This window comes from Schistosoma haematobium, chromosome 3, assembly GCF_000699445.3.
Source record: "Schistosoma haematobium chromosome 3, whole genome shotgun sequence".
In the NCBI taxonomy this organism is placed as follows: Eukaryota; Metazoa; Platyhelminthes; class Trematoda; order Strigeidida; family Schistosomatidae; genus Schistosoma; species Schistosoma haematobium.
The window spans coordinates 30,636,512-30,663,390 of record NC_067198.1 but is presented as its reverse complement, the minus strand read 5'-3'; the positions used below and the strand labels follow the sequence as shown (position 1 = coordinate 30,663,390).

At 33.0% G+C, this 26,879-nt stretch overlaps 2 protein-coding genes across 4 annotated transcripts; both read left to right on the top strand.

The window, feature by feature from the left end:
* Nucleotides 1–48: 48 nt before the first annotated feature.
* Nucleotides 49–7,266, top strand: MS3_00005502 (uncharacterized protein). 2 transcript variants are annotated; one of them, XM_051213577.1, is made up of 6 exons: nt 49–322; nt 750–992; nt 1,033–1,232; nt 2,558–2,680; nt 4,847–5,084; nt 5,924–7,266. In XM_051213577.1, the coding sequence occupies exons 1-6, from the start codon at nt 125–127 to the stop codon at nt 6,101–6,103; spliced, it is 1,182 nt and encodes a 393-aa protein (XP_051069566.1). In that variant the 5' UTR covers nt 49–124; the 3' UTR covers nt 6,104–7,266. The 2 variants fall into 2 exon arrangements, with proteins under 2 accessions (XP_051069566.1, XP_051069565.1); XM_051213576.1 differs by having other exon boundaries at nt 49–992; nt 2,558–5,084.
* A 2,991-nt stretch (nt 7,267–10,257) lies between these two features.
* MS3_00005501 (uncharacterized protein) lies at nt 10,258–26,192 on the top strand. 2 transcript variants are annotated; one of them, XM_051213574.1, is made up of 5 exons: nt 10,258–11,201; nt 11,242–11,441; nt 16,803–17,037; nt 18,265–22,317; nt 25,735–26,192. In XM_051213574.1, exons 1-4 carry the CDS (start codon nt 11,085–11,087, stop codon nt 18,424–18,426), a joined length of 714 nt encoding a protein of 237 aa, XP_051069563.1. In that variant the 5' UTR covers nt 10,258–11,084; the 3' UTR covers nt 18,427–22,317; nt 25,735–26,192. The 2 variants fall into 2 exon arrangements, with proteins under 2 accessions (XP_051069563.1, XP_051069564.1); XM_051213575.1 differs by lacking the exon at nt 25,735–26,192 and having other exon boundaries at nt 10,258–10,531; nt 10,965–11,201; nt 18,265–19,052.
* Nucleotides 26,193–26,879: the final 687 nt, after the last annotated feature.

The window sequence follows — 26,879 nt, the reverse complement described above, 5'->3', positions numbered from 1 at the left end:
AATCAGGTTTGTTTATAGTCAATCTTCTAGTTAATTTGATACATCTTTGTCAATAAAACATGATGAAAACTAAATAAAAATGACATAAACATCACTACGTTTCAGCATACTCAAACCGATTTCAATGATTCTATTCATAATTATCGGTTTCCTACCATATTTATATGGTGAGATTGTGAGAATTCCTCTCCACCCTTTGAAAAGATCTGATTCATTGGTGGGACTTGGTGCGACTTACTTTAAGCCTTCGACGAGAAAATGGAAGTATGAATGGAATAAGCAGAATACATCTACACCGGAACAATTGATTAATTATGAAAACGTAAGTGTATCAATCATGTTCATAGTATGAAATCCAACTTAATGTATATCTAATAAGCAACACGAAATATGAAGACTTTCATTCTTGTGTTTGAAATAAACTAAGTGGACTATTTTCCAAAAGTAACCACGATGACACAGCGACGTAGAAGTTGAAGTTATGGTGTTTAACTGTTGAAGTATGCCTGTGAAAATCGATACAACGGAATATTGCTCATTGATATAATTCTCAACAGGCAAAGTATCATAGATTCATTGAAAAATCCGGCAATTTAATCACCGATACAAATAACAAAATATCATGACCAGAAGTGCATATTATCTGAAAGTTATTTCAAATTAAAAGAATTTTTAAGGTATAGAAGAATAATTATTATTTGCATATCACACTGTCTAAATGTTGAATGCGAAATAATCTTTTAATTTAGCTTCAGTATTATGGTGAGATATCAGTTGGAACTCCACCTCAAAAGCTACGAGTATTGTTTGATACAGGATCCACTGACACATGGTTAGCTTCAAGGAAGTGTTGGTTTCTTGATATATTTTGTTGGATGTTTTCATTTTACGACAGCTCAAAATCATCCACTTACAGACCAAACGGTTCCATTTATAATGTCCATTATTTAGACAGTGTGTACTCTGGATTTTGGAGTATGGACACTATACGAGTAAGAATTGCGAATGTTTCGAAATAAAATACCGTTATAGATAAACTCGTTGGAGATTCAGAATCAAGCGTTTGTTGAAGTGAGGAGTATATTTAATCTCGATTACTTATCTGATAAATATGATGGAATAATTGGCATGTCGACTAGACGGATGTCGAAATATGGGAATATCCCAGTATTCCCAAATATACTTCAGAATTTTCCAAATATGGACCCAATATTTTCATTTTATTTAAGTCAGTGAGTTGTGCAATAAGTCGAGTTAGATTCGTATATATGAAATTCAGATTTTGTATAATTTAATCATTTGGTTTTGAATATCACTCAACTGAGAAAAGCTTAATTATAATCTTTTTCATTTGATATTTGGTTGACAACGGTTGATCTCAGTAACTGTATTTGCAACCAGTCAATATGTTTGAAATACAAGTAGTTCAAGGTTTTTAGGTAACCAAGTTGTTCTGAAGATATATTTCGTGAAAGTTATCTGAGATGATGGATGTTGTTTAGAAGCAATCAAATGAAAACATTGAGACATCACAGCCTTACTCTGTTCGAATTTTAATTACATCAGTTTTAATTGTTGTCATGAAAAAATACAAATTCGTCTTGTGTGTACTGCTAGTTATTTGATGGTGAAGTTTCAATTAATGTGCTTAACATGTTGACTGTAGGTTTATATTTCCACATTAGGTTACGATTTACCAAAAGAAGTGTGACTAATGTCAGTGATAACATCAAATTATAATGTCTCGGCTCACTTAACAATGATTGTAATGCAAAAGTGGATTGGTGTATTTAGATGAGCGATTGGTAAAATATACCTTCCCATGGACGATAAAAGTATTGTATTTGTCGACTGTACATTTAATTGTGACTAGAATTCTTTCATTTGATTTTTATCTCGTCAATATCTTTTCACATCATCATATTTTATGCATCCGTATGAGTACATTTTATGTTGTTAATCGTTTTGTTCCAGTTTTATTTGAAATTTATCTTTGAAAAAAATTATTCAGTCTTCATTGATCTTCTCATAAATAATGCACGAGTGCATCCGAAGTTTACAACACTAATTTCTTAGTTTTTATGAAAATGTACATTCTGTGAATTTTTTTTAAAGAAGCTATGTTGATCGAATCTGTGAATGTTAAACAAGGACATTTCATAAATACTATTCAATATTTTATGGATATTTTATGGTTTAATGAACTACTATTTTAGACATTCATTGTTTTAATTCAAAATGATCGGTAATAATGCTTGTCAGGTATCATGTTTGTGTATTCATCAACAAGTACTCCTATTTCTTTCTGTGTTTGTGTTTTACTTAGTGAATTTTGTTACCCTTTACATGGATAGTGTAAATCAACACAATAAAATGAGTATAATTTAAATGCCGAACAGTCATGAAACAGGGTGATTATACACTTTGACTTATTCACGTATCAGGTGATACCGTGACAACATTGTTGATTTCAGTTGGTGTGACGTTTTATAGTAATATATTTTTACAGTGGAAATAATATGAATGATAATAAAATGGATTTATTACTTCGTTGTAGGGAAAATGGGACTTCGTTCGGTGGTGAAATGGTACTTGGTGGTGTTAATCCTGAATATTTTGAGGGAGATTTGGAATATATGCCGACCGTAAACAACAATATATGGGCAGTTAGAATGTCAAGGTAGTGTTTGATCAAGTTCAATAAGATATGTACATCTCAATCGCTTTCGGAAAGTGCAAATTAACTTGTTGGAAAGTTTGTTTGGTGGAGTGAAGTTATATATTGTTTTATTTGTCTAAATGAGGTGAAGCCGGAAAATTGATATTATTTGAACTGTTTTACGTATTTGCATAACTGAAGAACATTCGATTTCGAAACCCTTGAGAGATTTTTTCTCGATGGACAATGTATATATGTATATTTGAATATTGATTTACGAGAAGTGTTTAAAGCAGAGCTAACCTCGTGACTAGGTCTCCATGGTCTAGTACTGTAAGATAAAATTCATGTTTCTTATTGACTACTCTCATGATGAACGTAGTGCGTGGTCTGAGTATTTGGGAGTTAATGTAAATCAACGGGCTTGTTCATCAACCTACTACAATAAATCAACATAATTTTTCTTGGTAATGTATGAAAGGAGAATAGATCACGTTCATCAAGCTTTATAAAACGAATGCCGCAAGATGTGACTTGACATCGAATTGACTAATTTTTCTGAAGTTACTATAGAGGATTTCTGTGGTGATCCATGTAGGAAGGTGAACTTCTGAAATCTAGAGAGACTTCCCTTCCTCACCAACTCGAACACACATCAGTCAAATACACTGAGCCAATCAAGTGATCACTTTCTATTCACCCATCATATATCCAACTGAGTTATTAGTCTGAACAGTGCTTCATATTACGGTTACCATTATACTTGTTGACAAGTTGCAATACCTATTTGCGACACAACTTCAGTTATTTGGCAAGCTCACAGGTAAACCTGTTTCAAACGATACTGTGTGAAGTGTTGTCAACTTCTTACTTGAAATGAAAGAACACGGTCACCTTAAAAGTGAAATGAATGTGCTCAATCTGTCAGTGAGTTCAAACTAGGACGATAATATTGCAGTTCATTACGCTAGCTACATGAAAGTATTATAATTGGAGATATAATTATTAAGTGAAGATGACTGTTGGATGAATGATACACTGAATGGTTTATAAATAAGTCTGTTCATGATCTAGTCTGGTGTTTCACAAGAGAATTTACAAAGCGGTTACATTTATTCAACTTTTCTACTATTTGTATTTTGCCCCTTTCATATTTCTTCTTATTTACAACTGTTATTTTGCAACTACATTAGGTAACGTTATTTGCTTCTGGAATGATTTGTGCTTGTTTGTCAACTCACCCTCGATGTAGTTCATGTATATCGCTAGAATATCACATTTGAAGTGTGATTTTGCTCAGAATTTCTAACAAGTTAACAAGTATTTATGATTTTTATGCAAAAAATTGCTAGGGTTGATTACGTTTTTAAACTGTCAATTCAGTTCTTCCTATATCCATTATTGTTCCTTAGTTATGTTATTGTGTAGTAGTAAGTAGTTCATGTTATCAACGGACATTTTTGAACGTGTTTTTCATAGAGTCGGTTTATTGGTTCGTGAGATATACCTAAATATTTACAGGTGCGCTAGGCATTTCATCCATTTTATTGCTGTAATTGTATTTCTCCACAATTCTCAAGTAATTTTATTTATTTCACGTGTAGCTCGATGTAATTTAATTTATTTGCAACAACTTCCAAATTTAGCGTTGACTAGCTCTCAGTTTATTTTTCGGTGAATGACGTTATTTGGGTTTGTCAAAGGTCATTGATTCTACCTAGTTGATCATTTATTATGCATATTGTTTCTTGTTTGGGCGTTCAGAGGACTCAACGTTGATTGTGGTATGAGCGGCTACTCATACCTTGAAGTCCTCACGATTTGACGTTTATAGTTACTACTGTTCATGTCGTCTTGCCATTATTAGTAACGTATTTAACAGATAAATGTCTTGTTTTTATTTTGGCATTTCACACGTGACTCACTTGTTTGGTGAGAAATCAACAGTTACACTGCCTTGAATGCGGATGTCATTAGGAATATCAACACCAACAAATAGACGCATTCGTTCAACGAACTGTATCAAGAATGAAATGTATGATCATTATAAGTCGCTAAACAAAGTTGATTTAAAAAGTGTTTCAATAACCTGACTCAGTGTTCGTTTTTCAAAATAAACTGCTTTTGTTTGTTTTTTTGGCTAGCTCTACATCTTGCTTTTTTAAAAATGTTTTGATGTACATTCAGCTTGATGATAAATGATATTGAGTTTTGTAATGGATGTACTGCTTCTATTGATACTGGGACATCAACGATTATTGGTGGAAGAGAGCAAGTGACAAGAATCAACACAATGCTTGGTATTTCCTATCAATTTGGTAGAAGAAATTTCCTTGACTGTAAACGAATCGACATGCTGCCTCCTGTCGAGTTTATCTTTCGTAAAAAGAAGTACATATTGGAACCACAAGATTATGTTATTAAGGTGAATGACTTCTTTAGATCAGTTTAGTTATATATTGTGTATTCAGTGTGTTCACTTTCGCAATTTTAAGTCAGTTCAACGGAAATAAAACTTGCAAAATACAGAGTAATATAATGACTTTAGTTAATCTTATTGTGTAATTCCAGTTATTTAGACGGTTCAACAGATGAATCAGAACTACAAAAATTCCCTTTAGAATGCACACATGTTGGAGGTTTCAACAATAATATCATTGTTAACAACGTGTATAATATCTTCTGTACTAACAAACAATTCTTGTACAATGTAAAATTTACTAGTCGAACCGCTTCTCCTAAATTCAAGCTGAATCCATCTGTATAGATTCAATTTTTCTGATAGCGAACGATCACCAGATATTTGAAATTTATTAACTGTTAAAGACAGTTAATTATCTGATTAAAATGAAGCTGGTAAAGTTAATTTTCAGTGTATAATGTATTAATAGAAGTTGTAATTGACAAGGCAGTAAGAGAGAGTTTACTACTTAATAACAGTTTCCTTTCTTTGCAATGGGAAATGCAAAACTGTTTACTAATCGAAATACTTTCCTAGGTTTATAATTGATCCTAGAAAATTTCACCAAAAGCGAAGTTTAAATTGATATTTAAATAACTCAATATGAACTATTGTTTTGGTAGAAAATATGAACTACACACTTTCACACTCACAGATAAATTATACCATTCTATAAATGTGAAAGCAAATAACAGAAGAGAATAATAAGCATCTAGTCTTTAATCCTTTTTAAAAATACTATTTTAACTGATAAGAACAAAACAATTTACTTCTGTATTGTTGTCTTCCTCATTTGATTACAGGAGGACTTTTGGTTTAAAACAGTGTGTTCGTCACCTTTTGACATTGATGATTCTTTACCACCGAATTTTTGGGTTCTCGGTGACGTTTTTATGAGAAGATTCTATACCGTATTTGATTTCGGTCAGAAACGTATTGGATTAACTTATGTTTTAAATAAGAAGAATGAAACAAGAATTTAATTAAACAGTAATATGTTGCTAAAATATAGAAATTACAATTGTGTGTACAACAGTGAATGAAATATAAATACAAAATTTATAGCAAATTTGAATCCGATAGATTATTAAGAGATTCCTCATACTGAGATTTTTTCGTAGTATGTCTTTTAATTCTGTTAATTATTTTGCATTTCGAATATGTGTTTTTATTAGTGTACTGTCAATGTGTTTTCTTGTTTATCACTTACGTATTGAACGTCTGCCTGAATTACATACGAGCATAAATAAAGATTTGTGCTCCGATTTGGCTCTTGTGCCAATCCCTGTTTCATTTGTATGTATATCCGCTTGCTCTGTTTACTAGCACCACTGAATTTTGTATTAGAATCCTTACGTAACGTGAATATTGTGTTTAATAAACAAGTGGTTACACTGTACACTGTATACGGACGAATTTCAACAAAGTTATGCCTTTCAAATGCATTATTACGGTGTATGGGAATGTACATATCGACAACGTAAGCGCGAAACCCACATTTGCATCCTACATACAAATAATGGCTGTTTTATTAATTGTAGTGCTTTTGAAAGCTATGGTACAGTGAAAGAGGTAGTTCTTTGAAAAACATCTATAATGCATTTCATTCTTACTTTCTAACAGGTGTGGTCCATTATCGTAATCCTCTTCTTTTCCTTCATACATTGCAGCAGAGGAATATTATACTTACGGGAAAGGAAATTGATAGGTTGGGATGGTATTAAATCTGCATTTTCACGTGAAAACTGACTGAATCGCCCAAATAACCATGAAAAACAAACAGCGTTACTGTACGATTAGACTCTAAAGATACGTTAACGAAGACAAACGAATTCATCTGATCAGTAGACTATGCAGCTTGAAGAAGTGAATCATGCTAAAGAACCCCTGAAGCGAGTTAAGGAAGATGTTTTGCACCTTAAAACTCAACCTACTAGTGTTATTTTCATGATCATTTTCACATTCGACTTCACAATTTTCTGTTTGTTCCCATATATCTAGATATTCTCTAGGATGAGAAGTAGAGCATTCATAAATCACTTGACACGTTTTTGTTTGCCGAGTAATATAGACGGTAACAATGATTCTTATAATACATTAGAAACAAAATGTCATACCTCATTATCTGAAGTGCGAACCTCTATTAATTGTCAAAATACTCAACTAGCATCATTACAAAATCGAAACCAAACTGAGTAAAATCTGTAAGTAATTAGAATTCTCGTTTAGGGTCATGGTATTTTATAGAACATTTGTTTTCACATGGTCATCTACAGTTTACTTCAAGGTTCTTGCTTTCAAATCAAATGACTAAATATTACAAAGGATTAATTAGCACATGCTAACACGCAAAATAAGTCTTTATACTCAACAAAACATCCGGCACCTTGCCCATGTAAGTTTCACTCAATCATGGTTGATATTTATAGTAAAGTGTATATTACCTCAAAGGAAAATTTACCATTATTATATAGTAATGTTAATTTAACATCAATACTTAAATCACCTACTAGTATTGCTGGCCATTCACCTTCAATGATCGGTTTAATTGAAGATGCCGGTGATAGTGGTCAATCTCAAATGGGTGGAATGCAGTTTGACTGATGTATTTTCAAACGATTGAATGCAAGCTAACCGAAAATGTAATGTTAGAGCTAGGAGGCATTTTTCAGCAAACTTATAAGAATTTTCTATTGAACAACTGTTATTTTCATGAAATGATTAGGTGCACAATGGAGATGATTACTCTGAAATTGAAGAAGTAAGTAAAACAAACCATTCACACAAGATAAACAAGAATCAGATTATCACAAATAAACAGCTTGATTTGCAATATAGTGATCAGGTTGCTTGAAGATGTTTATGTCAATAATAGCATGATGAAATAAAACTAGAGAAACACGAACACCATTATCTACCAGACTATAAATGGGAATTCAATGAGTCTACTCATAATTCTCACGTTTCGACCGCATTTACATAGTGAAATTGTGAAAGTCCCTCTCTACTGGATGTAAAGACGCGCTTCGCCATTTGTTGTTCACAAAAGTTATTTTATGTCTTCGACGAGAAATCGAGGGAATGTGTGGAAGCATAAAAAATATTACCATCGAAACAACTCGTTAATTTTAGAAATGTACGTGTTACAGTCAGATTGTTAGTCTCAAACTTTCTTTCCTTCAAGTAATGTGCGTTGATCTCATATTAAGTAGATGTCACTCGTTAATATGTGCATGAAATAGACTAAGTGGATGTTTCCCACAGATGTAACTATGACACAGTGATTGTGTAGTAGAAGGAGTGATGAATGAATTGATAATATCTGTTTAGAGATATGAGTAGGATAGAATATATTGTACTCGATTCCCACCAACTGAAATTCTGTCACATACTGGTGAAGTTTGTAGACATTAAAATCAGTTATGGAAATAAAAACATATTCCGATCAACTGGGATTCGTAAACGGAGAAATAACTTCATATCTAGCGTTAGATAACAAAACAAATCGATTGCTCTGACATTATGTCACACTATCTGATGTTCGTGCTTCAATTATCCTTATGTTAAGATTTAGTATTATGGTGAGATATCAGTGGGAACTCCACCTCAAAAGCTACGAGTATTGTTTGATACAGGATCCACTGACACATGGTTAGCTTCAAGGAAGTGTTGGTTTCTTGATATATTTTGTTGGATGTTTCCATTTTACGATAGCTCGAAATCGTTGACTTATGTAGCAGATGGTTGAAATTTTCATGTCAGTCATCTGGACAGTGATTTCAATGTATTATGCAGTGTAGACACCATAAATTTCTTCAGGGATCTGAGTTCTAGTAAAGCAATTCATCGTTAGCATCTTTTCAATTATGCGGTCGTTTGACTCCAATATCCCATACTTAAATCGTTTGAATGAACGTATGATTGAATTATTCTGTCGATATGTTTGTAAATAATGAAGATATGGAGAATGCCTGAATATATTTGAAAATATTTGAAGAAAACAAAATTAATATTTGAAGTTGTTATTTGTTTTATCTGTTGCCAAAGTCGTTGGAAAGTGTGCATAACTATCTACTCAACCTAGACTATTATATCCATATCGTAGGATATATGAAACTCAATGGATGACTGAGTGTACGGATATAAGGAGTATGAGAGACAAGGGAGGAGTGTGGTTCATGATCTGAATGAAGAACTTAATAATCTGCACAACTCCTATGCTAGTAATCAACATGTGCTGACTAGTGACTGGCTTCGTGAGGGAATTCTCGGAGTTCTAGTGAGAAGCCGTGACCATTGGAGCTAATCCATGTTGGGTAGGGACAGGTATCTACCTCAGTACAACGGGAGTTGGTCGCGCGATTTCGTGGATTGTTTGATGTTAGACACTATCACTATTGGATGCCGGCTCAGTGGTCCAGTTCGTTAAGCGTTCGAATCCCCTGAGAGGGATCGTGGACACGCACTCCTGAGGAGTCCCACAATGGGAGGAAACGGCAGTTCAGTGCTTCCAGGTTTCCAAAGGTGGTGGTCTAACATCAATCGGTGCATGATCTCAATCAGAACTTAATAATCTCCACAAACCCTATACTAATATTCCATCATATTTATCAGATAAGTAATCGAGATTAAATATACTCCTCACTTCAACAAACGCTTGATTCTGAATCTCCAACGAGTTTATCTATAACGGTATTTTATTTCGAAACATTCGCAATTCTTACTCGTATAGTGTCCATACTCCAAAATCCAGAGAACTCACCATCCAGATAACTGACATGAAAACTGGAACCATCTGCTACATAAGTCGACGATTTCGAGCTATCGTAAAATGAAAACATCCAACAAAATATATCAAGAAACCAACACTTCCTTGAAGCTAACCATGTGTCAGTGGATCCTGTATCAAACAATACTCGTAGCTTTTAAGGTGGAGATCACACTGATACATTATCTTAATTTTGATACACATTAGAAGCTGTTCCCATCATACAATGATTCACAGAATTGAAATGTGTTTCCATAGTAATTCGAACCATTTTCTTGGTGATAGTGATGCACATTAAACAAGTATTGAATTACCACTATTAATCAGGTTTGTTTATAGTCAATCTTCTAGTTAATTTGATACATCTTTGTCAATAAAACATGATGAAAACTAAATAAAAATGACATAAACATCACTACGTTTCAGCATACTCAAACCGATTTCAATGATTCTATTCATAATTATCGGTTTCCTACCATATTTATATGGTGAGATTGTGAGAATTCCTCTCCACCCTTTGAAAAGATCTGATTCATTGGTGGGACTTGGTGCGACTTACTTTAAGCCTTCGACGAGAAAATGGAAGTATGAATGGAATAAGCAGAATACATCTACACCGGAACAATTGATTAATTATGAAAACGTAAGTGTATCAATCATGTTCATAGTATGAAATCCAACTTAATGTATATCTAATAAGCAACACGAAATATGAAGACTTTCATTCTTGTGTTTGAAATAAACTAAGTGGACTATTTTCCAAAAGTAACCACGATGACACAGCGACGTAGAAGTTGAAGTTATGGTGTTTAACTGTTGAAGTATGCCTGTGAAAATCGATACAACGGAATATTGCTCATTGATATAATTCTCAACAGGCAAAGTATCATAGATTCATTGAAAAATCCGGCAATTTAATCACCGATACAAATAACAAAATATCATGACCAGAAGTGCATATTATCTGAAAGTTATTTCAAATTAAAAGAATTTTTAAGGTATAGAAGAATAATTATTATTTGCATATCACACTGTCTAAATGTTGAATGCGAAATAATCTTTTAATTTAGCTTCAGTATTATGGTGAGATATCAGTTGGAACTCCACCTCAAAAGCTACGAGTATTGTTTGATACAGGATCCACTGACACATGGTTAGCTTCAAGGAAGTGTTGGTTTCTTGATATATTTTGTTGGATGTTTTCGTTTTACGATAGCTCGAAATCGTCGACTTTTGTAGCAGATGGTTCCAATTTTAATGTCCAATATTTAGACAGTAATTACTCTGGATTTTGGAGTATGGACACTATACGAGTAAGAATTGCGAATGTTTCGAAATAAAATACCGTTATAGATAAACCCGTTGGAGATTCGGAATCAAGCGTTTGCTGAAATGAGGAGTATATTTAATCTCGATTACTTATCTGATAAATATGATGGAATAATTGGCATGTCGAATAGACGGATATCGGAATATGGAAACATTCCAATGTTCCCGAATATACTAGCTAATGGTGTGAATATGAACCCAATATTTTCATTTTATTTAAATCGGTGAGTTTATAATACAAATTGTGTGATATTTTTCTATACGTCTTTGTATGTGATTCATTTTCTTAGTCATTAAATCTGTTGTATACACTAGCCTATTTGATGTATATATGCTGTGAGATTATTATCTAAATCAACATTTAAGTATATATATCAGATTCTGGGATGTACTCGAAGTTAACTCTTGCACAACAGTTATTATTTTTAAGCTTATATATTTGAATTTCATGAGACGTGTATGTATGAATTGATAGCTCGATATTGTTGATCATCTCCATCTTATTTCTACAATTAGTGTACTTTTTAAAACGGATCTTATGAGAATTTTCTCTGGAGAGAGATATAACACCAACAAATTATTCATACATTGATCAGGTCTTAAGTAATTCATGGCAATGGCCGCTAGAATTTGAAATGAAACAAAAGTTTATTGTTTAGTAATTTATCATTATATACCTTAGACCTTAAATACATGTGAAATATTCTTTAAGTATCCGACGATTGTGTTAATGAATAAATGCTTCCTTTCAAAACAGTATTCAGAGAACCTAATATAAATTCACTTTATATGTTTACCTCATACGTATATGTATGTTCATAAACAGAATTAGAGAATTAAGAAAAGTAGTGACGTATTTATCGATCTTATATATCTCAAACGACTCAGATACCAAACAGCTCTTATTTTAGTACTGTTCAATTTTTCTGTTAGTTTTTCATAAATTGTCATTAGCTCAAAATGTAGATGTCCAAAACATAAAAGGCATGGTAAACACAAATAATATGTAACTGTTAAGTGATCCACTGAAATTCAGTTATAAAGAAGATCATCTTCTGAAACAGTAGAAAATTAGTTGAGTAGATAAAGTTAAAACGGTTAAGAATAACACTAGTTCTCGGAAACTTGTGAAATGTAAACCACACGAACATAACAGCTTTTCAGCAAGTTATATAATTGATTCGATTTATGCATAACTAGATTCCCAGTGTTTGATAATGAATCACAGTGAACTGCAGTTTTCAATATTCTATGTATTTCCTTTACTTCTGATTTTTTAATTTCAACCAATTATAGCAGGTTAAGCAATGAAAGTATGTCAAACATTTGTTTTGTAAAGAAACATTGTTTCATAAACCTAGAGATGCTTGTAATTGACCCAATGCACATCATTAATATTTACTTAAATCACTTAATCCGTTTTGATGGTATAACGAAAACACGAAGCTGATCTGAGAAAATGTAATGTATTTCCACAAAATCATTTCAGACTTAACAAGGCATTTTATTTGAAAATTGATAATGGTCAATTAAATGAAAGTTCAAATAAACTAAGTGATAATTGTAAATAAAAGAGAGCGAAAAGTAAGAGGCAACGAATAGGAAATCTAATAGTTGAATTCAAAAGTCGATTAGAGCTAGACAACCATGGAAAACCTGGAAGCACTTGAAATTCGTTTCGTCCTAGTACGACCCCGCTCGCGGGATTAGAAAGCAGGACCTATCGGTCTCACGCGCAAACATTTAACCTCTAGACCACTGAGTCGATTACTCCTGCCTTAGTGTATGTATTCATAAAAACGTGTAAATTGGTAAATCCAATGGGATCCGGCGTAATTTGTCATGCAATGTCTAGATCTATTTCAAATCATTTGCTTAGTCCGTTTAGTCAAAACCAGTTTAGCAGCATAAAATGTATTTTCAATAACTGCATTAAGTCTCTGTCTCCGGATAACACTGTTAGATTCTCCTCTAAAAGGAAAAAAGAGATATAAAAACACTTTCTTCGCAGCAAAATTAAAGGGAAGCTTTGTTGTTGAATGACTTTTGCATTTATTTATAAACTTGAGTGGATAATCGTTTGATATAAGTATATCTGTCTGCAATTTTGCATCTTCTGCAAACAAATCTGTAGTACAGATTCTTGATTTATATTAAGGAGGCACTTACCAAACCCCGCTTGTATTTAGAAGACCAGAAACTGTGGAGATTAAAATTTTGACCCGTTCGCGTTGGCTTTTTATAAAGCTACCGCTTTATGGTTCAATCCTCCCTTCGACTCAAGAGTATATCTAAAAGGAGCAATTAGTTATTACTTTCTTCCTCATAGATCATTACGATATTACTCTGTACGCCATTGAGTTTATCTTCATCACATATGAATAATACATCATTCATGTATCACCTATACGGAGTTATCTCTCTGATGATCTCACTTATGATATTTTCAACATATAACATAAATACATCAGCTAAGAGATGTCGCGACGGGCTACACATAACAACACCATCAACTTGTCGAAAATGTTCACCTTCAAACGTGGATTAAACTTTCGGAACAAATAAATAAACTAGTTGTTTCAATTGTTGATCGAATAGGAAAAAGGGGGAAATTACTCCATACATGGTCACAAAAGAAATAACATTCTTAGTTTGAGGTACATTCGTAAAAAGCGTGTTTATGTCAAAGGAATGCATAGTTTTTCTTTAATATTAATGCCATCGGAAAGATCAGTTAGTTCACGGATCGAGTTTAGCAATTTGATAACCATTTTGCCAGTATATTTGTAAGTGAACAACAAATGGTCAATATCGGTCGTAATGGATTATTAAGTTTATGAATTTTATGTAATCCATATAAATTCGGGAGTACAGAACAGGTAGGCTTCAGTAAACTGAATTCCACTTTGTTTATAACATTCAGTTTAAGAAGCTTCATTAGATTGTAATTTACTCTGGATGTCAATAATCTAACATTAATATTAGATGAAACATCCATCAGGAACTCATCAAGTATAGATAGCATTTTTACCCCACAGTCACATTTATTCCCAACAAACACGCCAAAACATTTGTCAGGTTCAAAGACCACATTATCTGATCTAGCACAAGTCAAAATATACCTTCGTCTGATTTGCGAACCATGGAATTGGTTGGGAACCATAAAGTTCAAAGGAACATAGATTTTCTATTTGAGTATTGATCGTAAAATTAGAAATTTTAACCTGAGCAAATGAGAAGTAAATTCTGGGAGATAGAGCTTTTTTCTCAAATAAAAGTGACATCAATACAGCTTTTAAAACGTTGTTTAGAAAATGTCAAGGACAAATTCTTAAGTTTATAGAAGCCATGACGATTCGTAAATTAAAAACTCCCTTATATGTGCAGAAACAATTTGTAGTAATCTTAAATTTGTCCTAGTAATCCTTAAATCATTTTATGGCCCATGATTATGTGACGATTTCCTATTCGTTCCATACTATGTTAATTTTCTCTCTCTTTTATTTACAATTATCACTTAGTTTATTTGAACTTTCATTTAATTGACCATTATCAATTTTCAAATAAAATGCCTCGACAAGTTTATATTTTTATCAATATTAGGTTGTGTAGATAGTAAAGATTTTGGTTGAGATCATGAATCGACTAATGTTAGACAATCTTTGAAAACCTGGAAGCACTGGACAGTCATTTCGTCCTAGTATGAGACTCCTCAGCAGTGCTCATCTACGACCCTGCTCGCCGGATTCGATCCCAGGGTCTTCTGTCTAGTGTGCGACCGCTTGCAACGATGCTGTTGTCTGACATCCATCATCCCATGAATAGCTGCGCCATCATTCATCCATTGTCTGAAATAGATACCTGTCTCTACCCGACGCGAATTGAAAGAAAGTTAAACATTAACGCCGTCCGATGCCGACTTAGTGGTCTAGAGGTGAGGCGTTCTTAAGCTAGACTGAAGCTATGCGTTCGAATCCCGTGAGTGGGATCGTGGATGCACACTGCTGAGGAGTCCAACAATTATTTATTTATTTGAACACATAAATATTGGTACAAGAGAGCGCCAATATATATGCGCCACACAAAACAATGAGAATTCGAAGAGAAATAGAAAAAAAAGCTGAGGAGCGCAAAAAAAGAGAACAGTAACGATGAGATTAGTGTAAGGTAGTGTGGTAGAAATGAGGGAACGGAAAGGCACAATCGGAAGAAATCTTTCAGGTAAGGGAGACACAACCACTTTTTATGAAGAAAGTAAAGGAAGGTTACAGCAGGATCGCCACTGGCTTCTATTCTGAGCCATATCTGATAACGTCTCTAGCCACTGTGTCGCACCATCTGTCGGACCCCAGCCAGGGAGTCGTGAAGAACCAACACAAGCCAGTCCTTTACAATTTTCTTTCATATCACGACACCATGTCATGCACTGACCACCTCTTCGCTTCTTCCAACCAGTTCCAGAGTCGGCAATTAATGCACGACGTGGAATTCTCTGGGACGACATTCGTAGAACATGTCCAAGCCACCGAAGTTGGTGTTTCAAGATGGTGACACCAATTGAACTATCATCTCTGTGCCCGAACACACGATGCAGTTGGATGATCTAGACTTCGCAGATGATCTGTAGAATGGAATTCAAATGACTTTTGCATTGAATGAGTGTAATGGCTCAACAAGTGTTTCACTATTTCGGGGATGGGAAATAAACAGTGATTGAAATAAATAAGTCACTTGGATTGCATTATATGTTTGAAATGTGAATCTCAGTTAGTGTGTTTGTAGCAACAGTGAGACGCATCTAAATTATAGTTTCCGGTCAGGTTGAAGTGAATGTCCAATGTTAGTTACTGTTCGAATGACGGTTTAAAATGTATTCGAGTAATGTTGAACAATACTTTTGTTATATCTCGACGATAATATTGAGTGGTAACTGTTCGAATCTATTTATGGGCCAATAATATACATATACTTTTATTGTATAATTGTTAAGTAGCTGAACTGTGCACATTCATTAACTTGTTTTATGTTCAGTCTATTAATTACAGTCTTACACATTCACAGCCACATTCGGATAGATCTTGTACAAATGTTATTTTCTGTTTTGTGGTGCGTTTGGTTTGCATATAAACCCAATGTGTTTGAAATACATAATTCATATCGCAGAGGCTGAGATTGGTGTTCTGGACTCAACAGGTAGGGCTAGGTAGGAAGAGGGACAGATAAGGAGTCTAGACTGCTTGTACGGGTTTACGTGTCATTGGTTCGGTTGATAAATCACTGTTCTCTAATTGGTGGTATCATTCCGTCATATGTTAATAGGATACAAGGCAACGAGTTATAACGACTTTCCAAATAAAATCACAATAGTTTATCCCATCCTGTTTATCACTTCTTCACGTTCAATATTTCACATACTTTTCTTCTTACAAATGTCACTGTAATCCGAGATAGGTAATTGTTGAATGAAATATTTCAGGAACAGATATTATGTTACATTCGTATATCTTTATCGGAAAATATTCGTAATGATGGGTAAAACAGTCTTTATAAATATTTGTAATAAAATGTTTTATATATACATTTAGTTTGCAAATAAATGGGATAAACTTTTGCAACATATGTTCTGCTGTTATTGATACTGGAACATCTTTAATTATTGGACCAAATGAACAAGTGGAAAGAATCAATTCTTTACTTCATGCTTTTGATAATTTTGGAAGAAACGTCATTGACTGTGGTCGAATTGATATGCTCCCTTCGATTGAGTTCATATTTCATAGGAAAAAGTACATTCTGAAGCCACAACACTATGTAGTCAAGGTACATACAAGCAATTCATTTTGTCTTAAACAATGCTATTCACTGTACCAGTTATGAGATAGACATGTTTGATACAGAATTGTTTGTTAAAATTATGAAGTTCCAGTCAGTTTGAAGTTGTAATAGGTAAGATTGTTTTCAAAAGGTACATCTCAATGAACAGGTCAGTTTAATTCATATGAAACATTTATATGAAATTACTGGTGTATTTCACAACCGAAATTATGCAATCTACACTAAACTGCAGAGTCAGCGATTGACATATTTATACCACAGTAAATTTCCACGTCCGTTTGTTATCTGGCTAACTTAGATGGACGGATAACACTATCATAATATTTCTTTTTTGGGACACATGTAGAGGTAATTTATTAAAAATACAGCTATATGGAAATTTAAGAAACTGTTAATACAAATTTTATAGTAGTTTAGTCACAAAGAACACAAGTGGGGATAATCGAATGTTTTAGAACATAAAATTACAGAACATGTTATCAAAATCTGAGAGTCATACAGTAAATACTTCATTTGCAAAATATCAGTCAATCGTCTCAGACTTTATTGTTCCTTCGTTTCCACACCGATCATTCTCTGTTCTCATTCTGCTTTCTCCAATCTTCTTAACACTCTGTTGCCAGGTATTTCACTTTTGATTGATGATACATACTACTTATATCTATCTACATCAGTAGCACACACCACAATAGTACTTAAACCATTAGTGGATTAAGCTCATCATCGTTTACTGTGAATAGAAAACTAAAACATAGAATTTTTGTACATTATATAAAATATTCGTATTAAGAAAATTTAGGAGTAAAGAATGAGCTAAATGGACCACATCATTTTTAATTTTTAGTAAGCTGAGAGTGAGGGAGATTTTGTTGCAAATAACTGTTTTAAATAAAGTATATATGATGAAAAACGATCCACTGTGTGCATTACCAACTTAATACAATCATTTGAAACATTAAAGTTTATTGAATACGAAGTTTAAACTGATGTCAACATAATCCATGTGAAGTAATGTGAAGAAAGGCGATCTCAGAGAAAACATGAATCATTAGTTTCTTATTGAGTGATGTATATTACAATTTGTAATGAACAAATAACCAGATAGAGGAAATGATTGCTAATCTTTGAATAATCTTTCAGACGGTCACTATTCAGACCAACAAGATGGAAACAATTTGCTTCCATACTAATGTATTTTTTGTTCAATTACAGGAGACCGATTTCTTTAAAACAATTTGTTTGTCACCTTTTCAATCTCATTTTTCGTTACCTCCTAACTATTGGGATCTTGGTGATGTTTTTATGGGAAAATTCTATACTGTATTCGATTTCGGTCAGAGAAGAATTGGACTGGCTGATGCTGTGGGAGCATAGAGATGAGCTCATTGACGAAAATAAATGGTTGTATGCAATAAAAAAGAAATAAATAAACAAATTGTTTGTGTCAATATACACGCATTGTGAAGTTGGTGTAAGAAGAAAAGGTGTATATCTATATATGTATATATGTTTAGTGTTAAATTTTTTCGTAAGACGCTACTTATGAATTGTCTTGATAGAACATTTTTGTTACAAGGATTATAATAATTTGAGGTAGCAATTGGGAACCATTAATTTTCGATAGGAGGATTGCGATATCCTACTGAAGTATAAATAGTGTATCGTGGGGCGGTATAATATCTGTAGTGTCGGTAATTATGCCAAGCCCATATACCTTATTCGAGCTTCCGGACATCCCATTTTATTCATTCTACTCGAGCCATACTTTGACCTTGTTATTTATTCGCTTATCAATCTAGACTGTTTTTATATGAGCGTATATGTGTGTGCCCTTCTTATTCCATTAATCACATGTCTGTAGCTTTATTTTGTCTGACTATAAATATTGAGTAACGCTTGACAAAGATGGAGTTGGCTTCCCAGCCATCTTCCCTGCGTGTCATTTTGCTCTGTTCTATTACATTCACTTTACATACAAAATATATGTATTCAAAATCCCATTCTCGTTATTTGACTTATCTAAATTCCGTTATTGACTAACGTGATTTAGGTCGACGATGATATACGAGAAAAGGCGATAACAAACATCCATACAATATAAATTGGAGTCAGATCAACGGGCCACTAAATATCTATAAGGAGAGAGGTTTAGTAAACATGTTGAGTAAAAATAATAACTAAGCACTGTATGTTCTTAAAATTTCATCGGTGGAACAAAATGGAGTTATAAGTTTGATTATTTTTAAAGGGAGGATCGAGCTACAGGTAATAATAAATCAGAAAATAGTGGTATCGATTTTACTTCATTCACAGATTAACAAATTATTCAGAAGTTCCGAAAACTTACAAGTAATTCATAAGAAGTAAGAGTAAGGATGAGACGGTTTTATTTTTGGTAAAGTTATGCATGATAAAATTAAGGAGATCTACTTACTTGATAGCACCAATGTATGCAAACGATGGTTTATTTAGTATTGTGAAGACGACAATAAGGTTTAGTTAGACTCTCCACTTTCATAAAGGGTTGGGTTCAAGTATACTGGATGTGAATTCGTAGTTTATGGTAGAACCATCCCTAGGTATGCGTAGTGTTAATCACAGCAGTATTTATTTCGATCTATGTTTATTATTAATGTTGACGCTATTCAGAATGAAAGTGCATCATTCTAGGCGTAGTCGGGTACATAATTCGTGGATTAAAAGGTGAATCATATTTATAGAAGTTACGTTGTATGAAATACAGAATTAATTTACAGTCAGAAGTCGGTGTTCAGACCTTTCCTGAAAAGAACAAACTGTAGAAATACTTGGGTCTTAAATTCACAACTGCATGAAACCTAGATAACGCCTCCCTATTTATTGTAAAGTCAAAATAAAGTGGATGATTAATAAGGCGAATCTATCCACATTTATAAGTGTCAAGATCAAAATCCCATTTTCAGAACTACAAGGGGACTGTTGAGTTCAATACTTATACAGTCTTGTATACGGTTGGACTCACAACAAGAAAATAAATACACTACATCAAGATTGGCCAAAATACAGAGAAGGTGTAAACATACAAGACTAATCACAAATCACACTCGTATGTATATTAGTTAGACATTTCACCTCTAACAGAAATAGGCTCATTAAATCCTGACTCAAATGTCAGTGTTAACTATCGCTTATAGAATCTGTTTGATGAATTCGTACTATTACAAATTCAAGAGTGAAGATAAACATACTTACCTACTTATTCACACCTGTGACCCCTCGTGAATCATAGGCAGCGAATCACAGTTCTTTAACCAACTCTTTATTCGGATCTACTGTTCACTTGTTTCCAAGTGTTAATTATTCTTTTGTTGTCTGCATCCAATTCTTTGTGCAATATGTTGTTTGGTTTGCCTCTTCTCCCTGAATCTTCAGGATTTGCAGTTCAGGTTTGCCTCATGATGTAGTTTTATGATTACTGAAATGTATATACAGTGTTTACACAAAACTATTAGACTTTTGGTTAGATAACGATTCAACGACTAAAGGAGATATGGATGCCAGCAACAATGGGACATATCACACTTAGACGCTCAGAATACAAATTATCAGGGTATATTTATAGGAATATTCGTCAATATTAGAGCGAATACTTTGACAGAAGTTGGGCGCCGGGTATATAGAAGACATCATTTGTATATCTTCTGATAGGACGGGACCTAAATGTATAAAAATCAAAGCACGCAAGCAAAGGTATAAAAATTTCGTAATACCTTACCTAGTAGATATACTGTGTGACAAACAGGCTGTTGGAGATGACCTAGTCGATAACCTGTATTCTTATACATGTCTCTAATTGAAAAGTTGTATAGATTCACGTAATTTTTCACCTTTTCCTTTTTTGTTTTGTAAAAGAAACTTGTGCTGTGAATTCTATATTGTACCGAAATAAAATATTGAATAAAGCCATTAACAATAATAAAATAATCTTAGCGATTGAAACTTAAATAATTCCAACGTTACGTCCAGTAAACTTGTCTGAACCTCTTCTGGGTAATAATCAAAATCAAAATTTTCAAAGAATATATAATGTTTAACAATCAAATCAAAACTTCATTGTGTTTATCCAATCATATTTAGATGTTGGTTTTAGTAAGTAGGATAACATGAGTCAGTTATACGCGGATTATGTGAAAAGTCCACAATCTGAAGATAACTGAATGAATTGTTTGTTTGTGTATGTTTAATTTTCAGGTTTTGGCACATAAAATAAAGATTGATAGCAGAAGCGCCGGGTTAATAAGAGCTAATAAGAGTTCTAGTGAGTAGTCGTGACCAGTAGAGCTAATCCAAGTCAGATTGAAACAGGTATCTACCTCAGTAGAATGGCAAATGTTGGCGCGATTTCGTAGATTGGTTGGAGTTAGACAATAACATCGTTGGATACCGGCTCAGTGGTTTGGAGGTTAAGCGTTCGTGAGCTAGACTGAAGGACCTGCGTTCGAGTCCCGCGGGTGGGATCGGGGATGCGCACTGCTGAGGGTACCCATACTAGGACAAAATGGCCATCCAGTGACTCCAGGTTTTTAATTGTGGTCTGATGTCAATCGATTCATGATCTCAATCAAAAACGAATAAGAACAGCCTGAATGGAAACGGTATTCAACTAGCTACCACATGGCAAATGTTCATTCACAAGTAATCGGACTCTTTCTCTATCCAACCTGTTTATTTCATATGCATCATTATTCTGACAGAAATCAATCTGGGTTATTTTAGCAATACAATTATGTATTTGATGGTTCGCACTTTACATGCACATTGACTACTCACAAAAATTTCAACCTCAACTTGCACTTTTTATAAAACAAATTAACACCGAATATTAACTATTAATAACTCAGTCTTACACATACATACACATATAATTCATTCAGTCATTTATTTTGATATTGTGAACTTTTCACATGATCCTCATATAGCTGACTCATGTTATTGTACTTACTAAAGTCAACATCTGAATACGATTGAATAGCACAGTATAGACTTGATTTGATTGTTAAACACTATACATTTCTTTAATGATTTTCACTTTGGTTATTACCCTGAAGAGGTTCAAACAAGATTGCTGGATGAAACTATGGAATTATTTTAAATTACAATCGCTGAGATTATTTCAAATACAATTTTCACATATAATATCAGTGTGTATGTTTGTGAAAAAGAAATAACGATTATGTTTGCGTTCAGGTTATCAGAAAAGGACAATGTTGGTGTAAATACTTGATGGTGAGTGTCAATGCAGTAATATGGTTTAATGACTAGTTATTCATTAAAACTGAAAAGGACAATCACATATAAATCTGAAGTTTATTCGACATTATGAGACCCAGGTTGATATTTTAGTCACGATTTTAGTTTGAAAGACAGAAGTATTTAAACGGTCTTCGTTCGTGTCTAGTTTAAATGCTGGATATGTTTAGGTGAATTCGTGACTTCCCGACATTTGGCTTAGTGCCTATTCTTTCGGCAAACGATTTCTAAAGTAAAGAAACACGTTTAATTCAACTAATGAAATGAATGTCACTCCACCTCACTACACATAAATTCATGGTTAATTGAAGACTTCATTTTCTAACGAATTTCTCAGTGAGATATTTTAAATCTCTTTTCTCACATGAAGTAAATGTTCATTCATTCACATTAACAAATTCGCAGCAGATTTTTCAATTGAAGGTGGTTATGAATAATAGATATTTTGCACCTGAACATCTTTTGTGTTTTATATATATATGGTTGTGGATGTATATGTCAATCAGCTTTGATTCAGTTGGCAATAACTACAAACATATTTGTAAGCATGTCATAAGTATGTTGTATGTTGTATAGTAAAACGACAAGTGTCGTAAAAGCACAAGTGAATAATAATATCCATATTTTGAGACGGGGATAAAACAACTAGGTGAAAACGAATTTTGTGTCTTAATTGTGACTCCACTTTGAAATAATTTCATCACTTTATGTAAATTGTTGCACTTCCTAATGACACATTAAAACATATGCTTCCATTCTTTTATAGAATGTGGAGTTGTTAGTGGAAGTGTAGAATGATAACTGAACTGCATGGAACACGTTGATTGATGGTTTAGATTACTGATGTAATATGTTTCTTTCGCAAACAAATTTTACAAATGCAAGATCACATACAAATAAAAACTTGTATGAACTACATGGTATTCATACAGAATTCATGCACATCATGCACAGCAACATGATAAAAAAATTAAAATAATAGCAATGGCGTGTATTTAACATTCAAAAGTTTGATTTAAACAAAGCATCTTACTGACTGTTTACAACTTGTAACATTTGGATTATCAGATCTACTGTAACAATGCAATTGGTATGCTGAAGATATAAAAAATCGAACTACAAACAGAATTTTCGCCATCAACTGAACTGATGTCGTTTCACATCTGAATATTAATAAACTTAATAATGCTTTAGGTACACTTTACCTAGTGGAAATGTCAGTCTTAATGATTTGCCTGAAATTCCATTCTTTGGTCAAGTTCATATAAGCATCACCTCAAACATTAGTAATCAAAATATCTTATTTGAATAAAAATCTGGTTATCAGCAAAGCTTTAATCATTTATTGAAAATATTAGAATAGTATAGAATAAAACAAAGTGACGAAGAATAAAAATAATCTTTATGAGTCTGAGTAGATAATGCACGAATATGTTCATGCATCTAGATATATTTTGATCCAACTGTTGTTGGATAGTGTACGTTGATTGTCTGTCATGTCATTATATTATTATTATTATTATTATTATTACTATATAAAACGTGACTTTAATTTTTTGAAAGACAATGTAAACATCAGTCAAAGAGCAACTTCAAATTATTTATCACCATCACGAAATTATACACCGAATTCAAACTAATATTGTAGTGAACAAGTGGGGATAATCGAATGTATTAGAACATAAAATTGCAGAACATGTAAGTAAGATCTGAGAACCATATAGTAAATACTTCATTTGCAAAATATCAGTCAATCGTTTCAGACTTTATTGTCCTTCGTTTCCACACCAATCATTCTCTGTCCTTGTTCCTTGTTAGATGTAACCCGTAAATTATCATGCCTAAGAGTTAATTTGAACTTATCATCATATATTTACTAATTAATTACAATCAACGTATAATAGTTGCCTAAAAAAGTTTTTTATTATTAACACAGACAAACATGTAACTAGAATAGTAAGCGTAGTTAAGTCGGCATTGAAAAATAGAAGTTTCTAATGAAAGTTGAAGAAAGTAATAAATACCGAATCGGTATCGGTATATGAAATACAATGAAAATGAAGTGCTTTTATCAATAAACCAGTGATTATTACTATTCGACAATATAAAAATTACATAAAATAGATATTGAGAGAATTAACTTAAGTGTCATTTATTTCAACGGCATTGAACTAAAAGGTATATTGAAAATTTTGTTAAAAGTAAATTAGAACTAAGTCAAAAATATAATTTTTATACTTAGTTGATAAAAATGTAACTATGTGGGCGGTTTCATAAGATTAGGGGTTAAGGTAATACTTTGTAGTGTATTAAAATTTAAATAACACTGGGATAAACCTGAGGGGGATGGTGGATGCGCACTGCTGAGGAGTCCCATATTAGGATGAAACTGCCGTCCACTGCTTCCAGGTTTTCCATTGTGGTCTAGTTTCAATTGACTCATGAATTCAACTATTAAATTACTATAATATCCACAAAACCCTTCTCTGATCATAAATGATTATTGAAAATATTCATCCAGTTGAAGTCAATGCATGAATAAAAATTAGCTTTATTCATGAGAAAAAGTAAGCAAGATTTTGGTATATCATAAATGTTTACTTCTTTCATATTTAAAGTATATTAGCAACAACTCTCCTTCAATCCATTTCGATTAAGGCTAATTTTGGTTAAGACCTTTTATTAACTTATTTAACAGACAATGTTATTAAAACAGTAACAATTCGCATATTTTTTCGTACTATTTATGATCACATGTGACAGCCTACGCACATATCTCTCAAACTTAAATGTTGATAGCTTAAATATTGCTCGATGATCCATTCTCTTCACCACGTATATATGTACTCGAATCTTATTTATTGCCTTTGCCTTACTGTGCTCTTATGAGATTTGACTACAAATTCGACCCTGTATTCTCTCGCACACACATCATTCTCTTCTCTGCTTCATATCCTCTCAATAGGTTTGTAGCTTTGTCATCCATACTATCCGTTAATAAACTGTAGTCGCCGCTTCATATCGACTTCTGATTTCAAATACCGTTGGGATTTATAATAATAACGGTTATCAAGGTGATCGATAAGCGAGGCTAAGCCATTACAATCTACGCAGGTTTATAATGAAATAGAGTGGATTCCATTAGAAGTGAAGTTTAAATAAATGTCTATAAAATTCATGTGGACTACTGTGTTAATTAACATAAAATGTTAGTAAACATGAAGCATATACTTTCACACCGACGATTAAGTTTCACCATTCAATAAACGTGGAAGCGAAGGAACGATGAATTTACTAACTATTTAATATTTCATTCTTTCAGGAGTTATAATTTCAACCAATGAGAACAAAACAACATAGTTTTTTATTTCTATTTTTCTTGTTCGATTACAGAATGTCAGGTGGTTCGAAACACTATGTACATCACCATTTGAATTCGATGATCATTATATCCTTGGTAATGTTCTTATGGAAAGATTCTATACTGTATTTGATTTCGGTCAGGAACGTATTGGATTGATTTATATTTTAAATCACAAGAATTAACTGGACAAATCTTAATTGCATATGCAATACATCGCGAATTTACGTTTTAGAAATCCTCATGCAATTGCTAACTCTGAACAAATGATATTTTGAAATTTTACATACGATATGTTGTATTAGCTATTTTCATTCAAACTATAAACGTGTTAAAAGCACGAATCAACTTGTTACATACTGCCTTAACTGTGTTTTGGTGTCTTACAAAAAAAAACTTATTATAGATAGAAATTCAAGACAAGAAGTTTCTTGTCTATAAAAATAGTCAACCTTATACTATGTATTTGAGTTTGTTACTAACATTTTCGGTAAAAGATTGGACTTAATAGTAATTATTTTGTTCGTTTGAATGATAAATTACAACTAATAGTTCCAACAACTAATGAACAGCACTTCTTGTCCAGCTAATCATATATAATAGAACATTGACTCTATAATCAGTTACTAACGTTGCTTCGGATTTCATTTGAGAGAAGAATAAGACGTTTGTTCTTATGTCAGAACTAAAAATAATAACAAATGAGTGTTCACAAGTTGTTCACAATCTACATATCCAAGCATTACTGGAGTTTGTTATGCATCGTTTTGTTACTTGTCCATAGCCATACCCAGAATAGAAAACACCTCGAAACTAGATTAACCCCTCCAGTAACGCCTACTTAATTAAATTTTGTTCGTTGAGATACTGTTATTACTCAGTAACCTAGGAAAAATAAGTTGTAGGATTTAATTTGTCCTACAGATATACTACTAGAACCGTAAACGCGATACTAACGAGCACAGAGTCTATGTGAAAGCTATAGTCAGAACAAGGACAACTTGGCTTTAAACTTTATCTGTTCCAACCAATATTACGTGTCTTATCGAAATGAGTAAAATTATGAGTCACATTAATATAATAGGATAATAATGTCTTTCAATTGGAAGGTCACATCAGACCAGATCAACGTGGTGGTCACTTAAAAACGATTTATTGGTTACTTATGGTCATAACT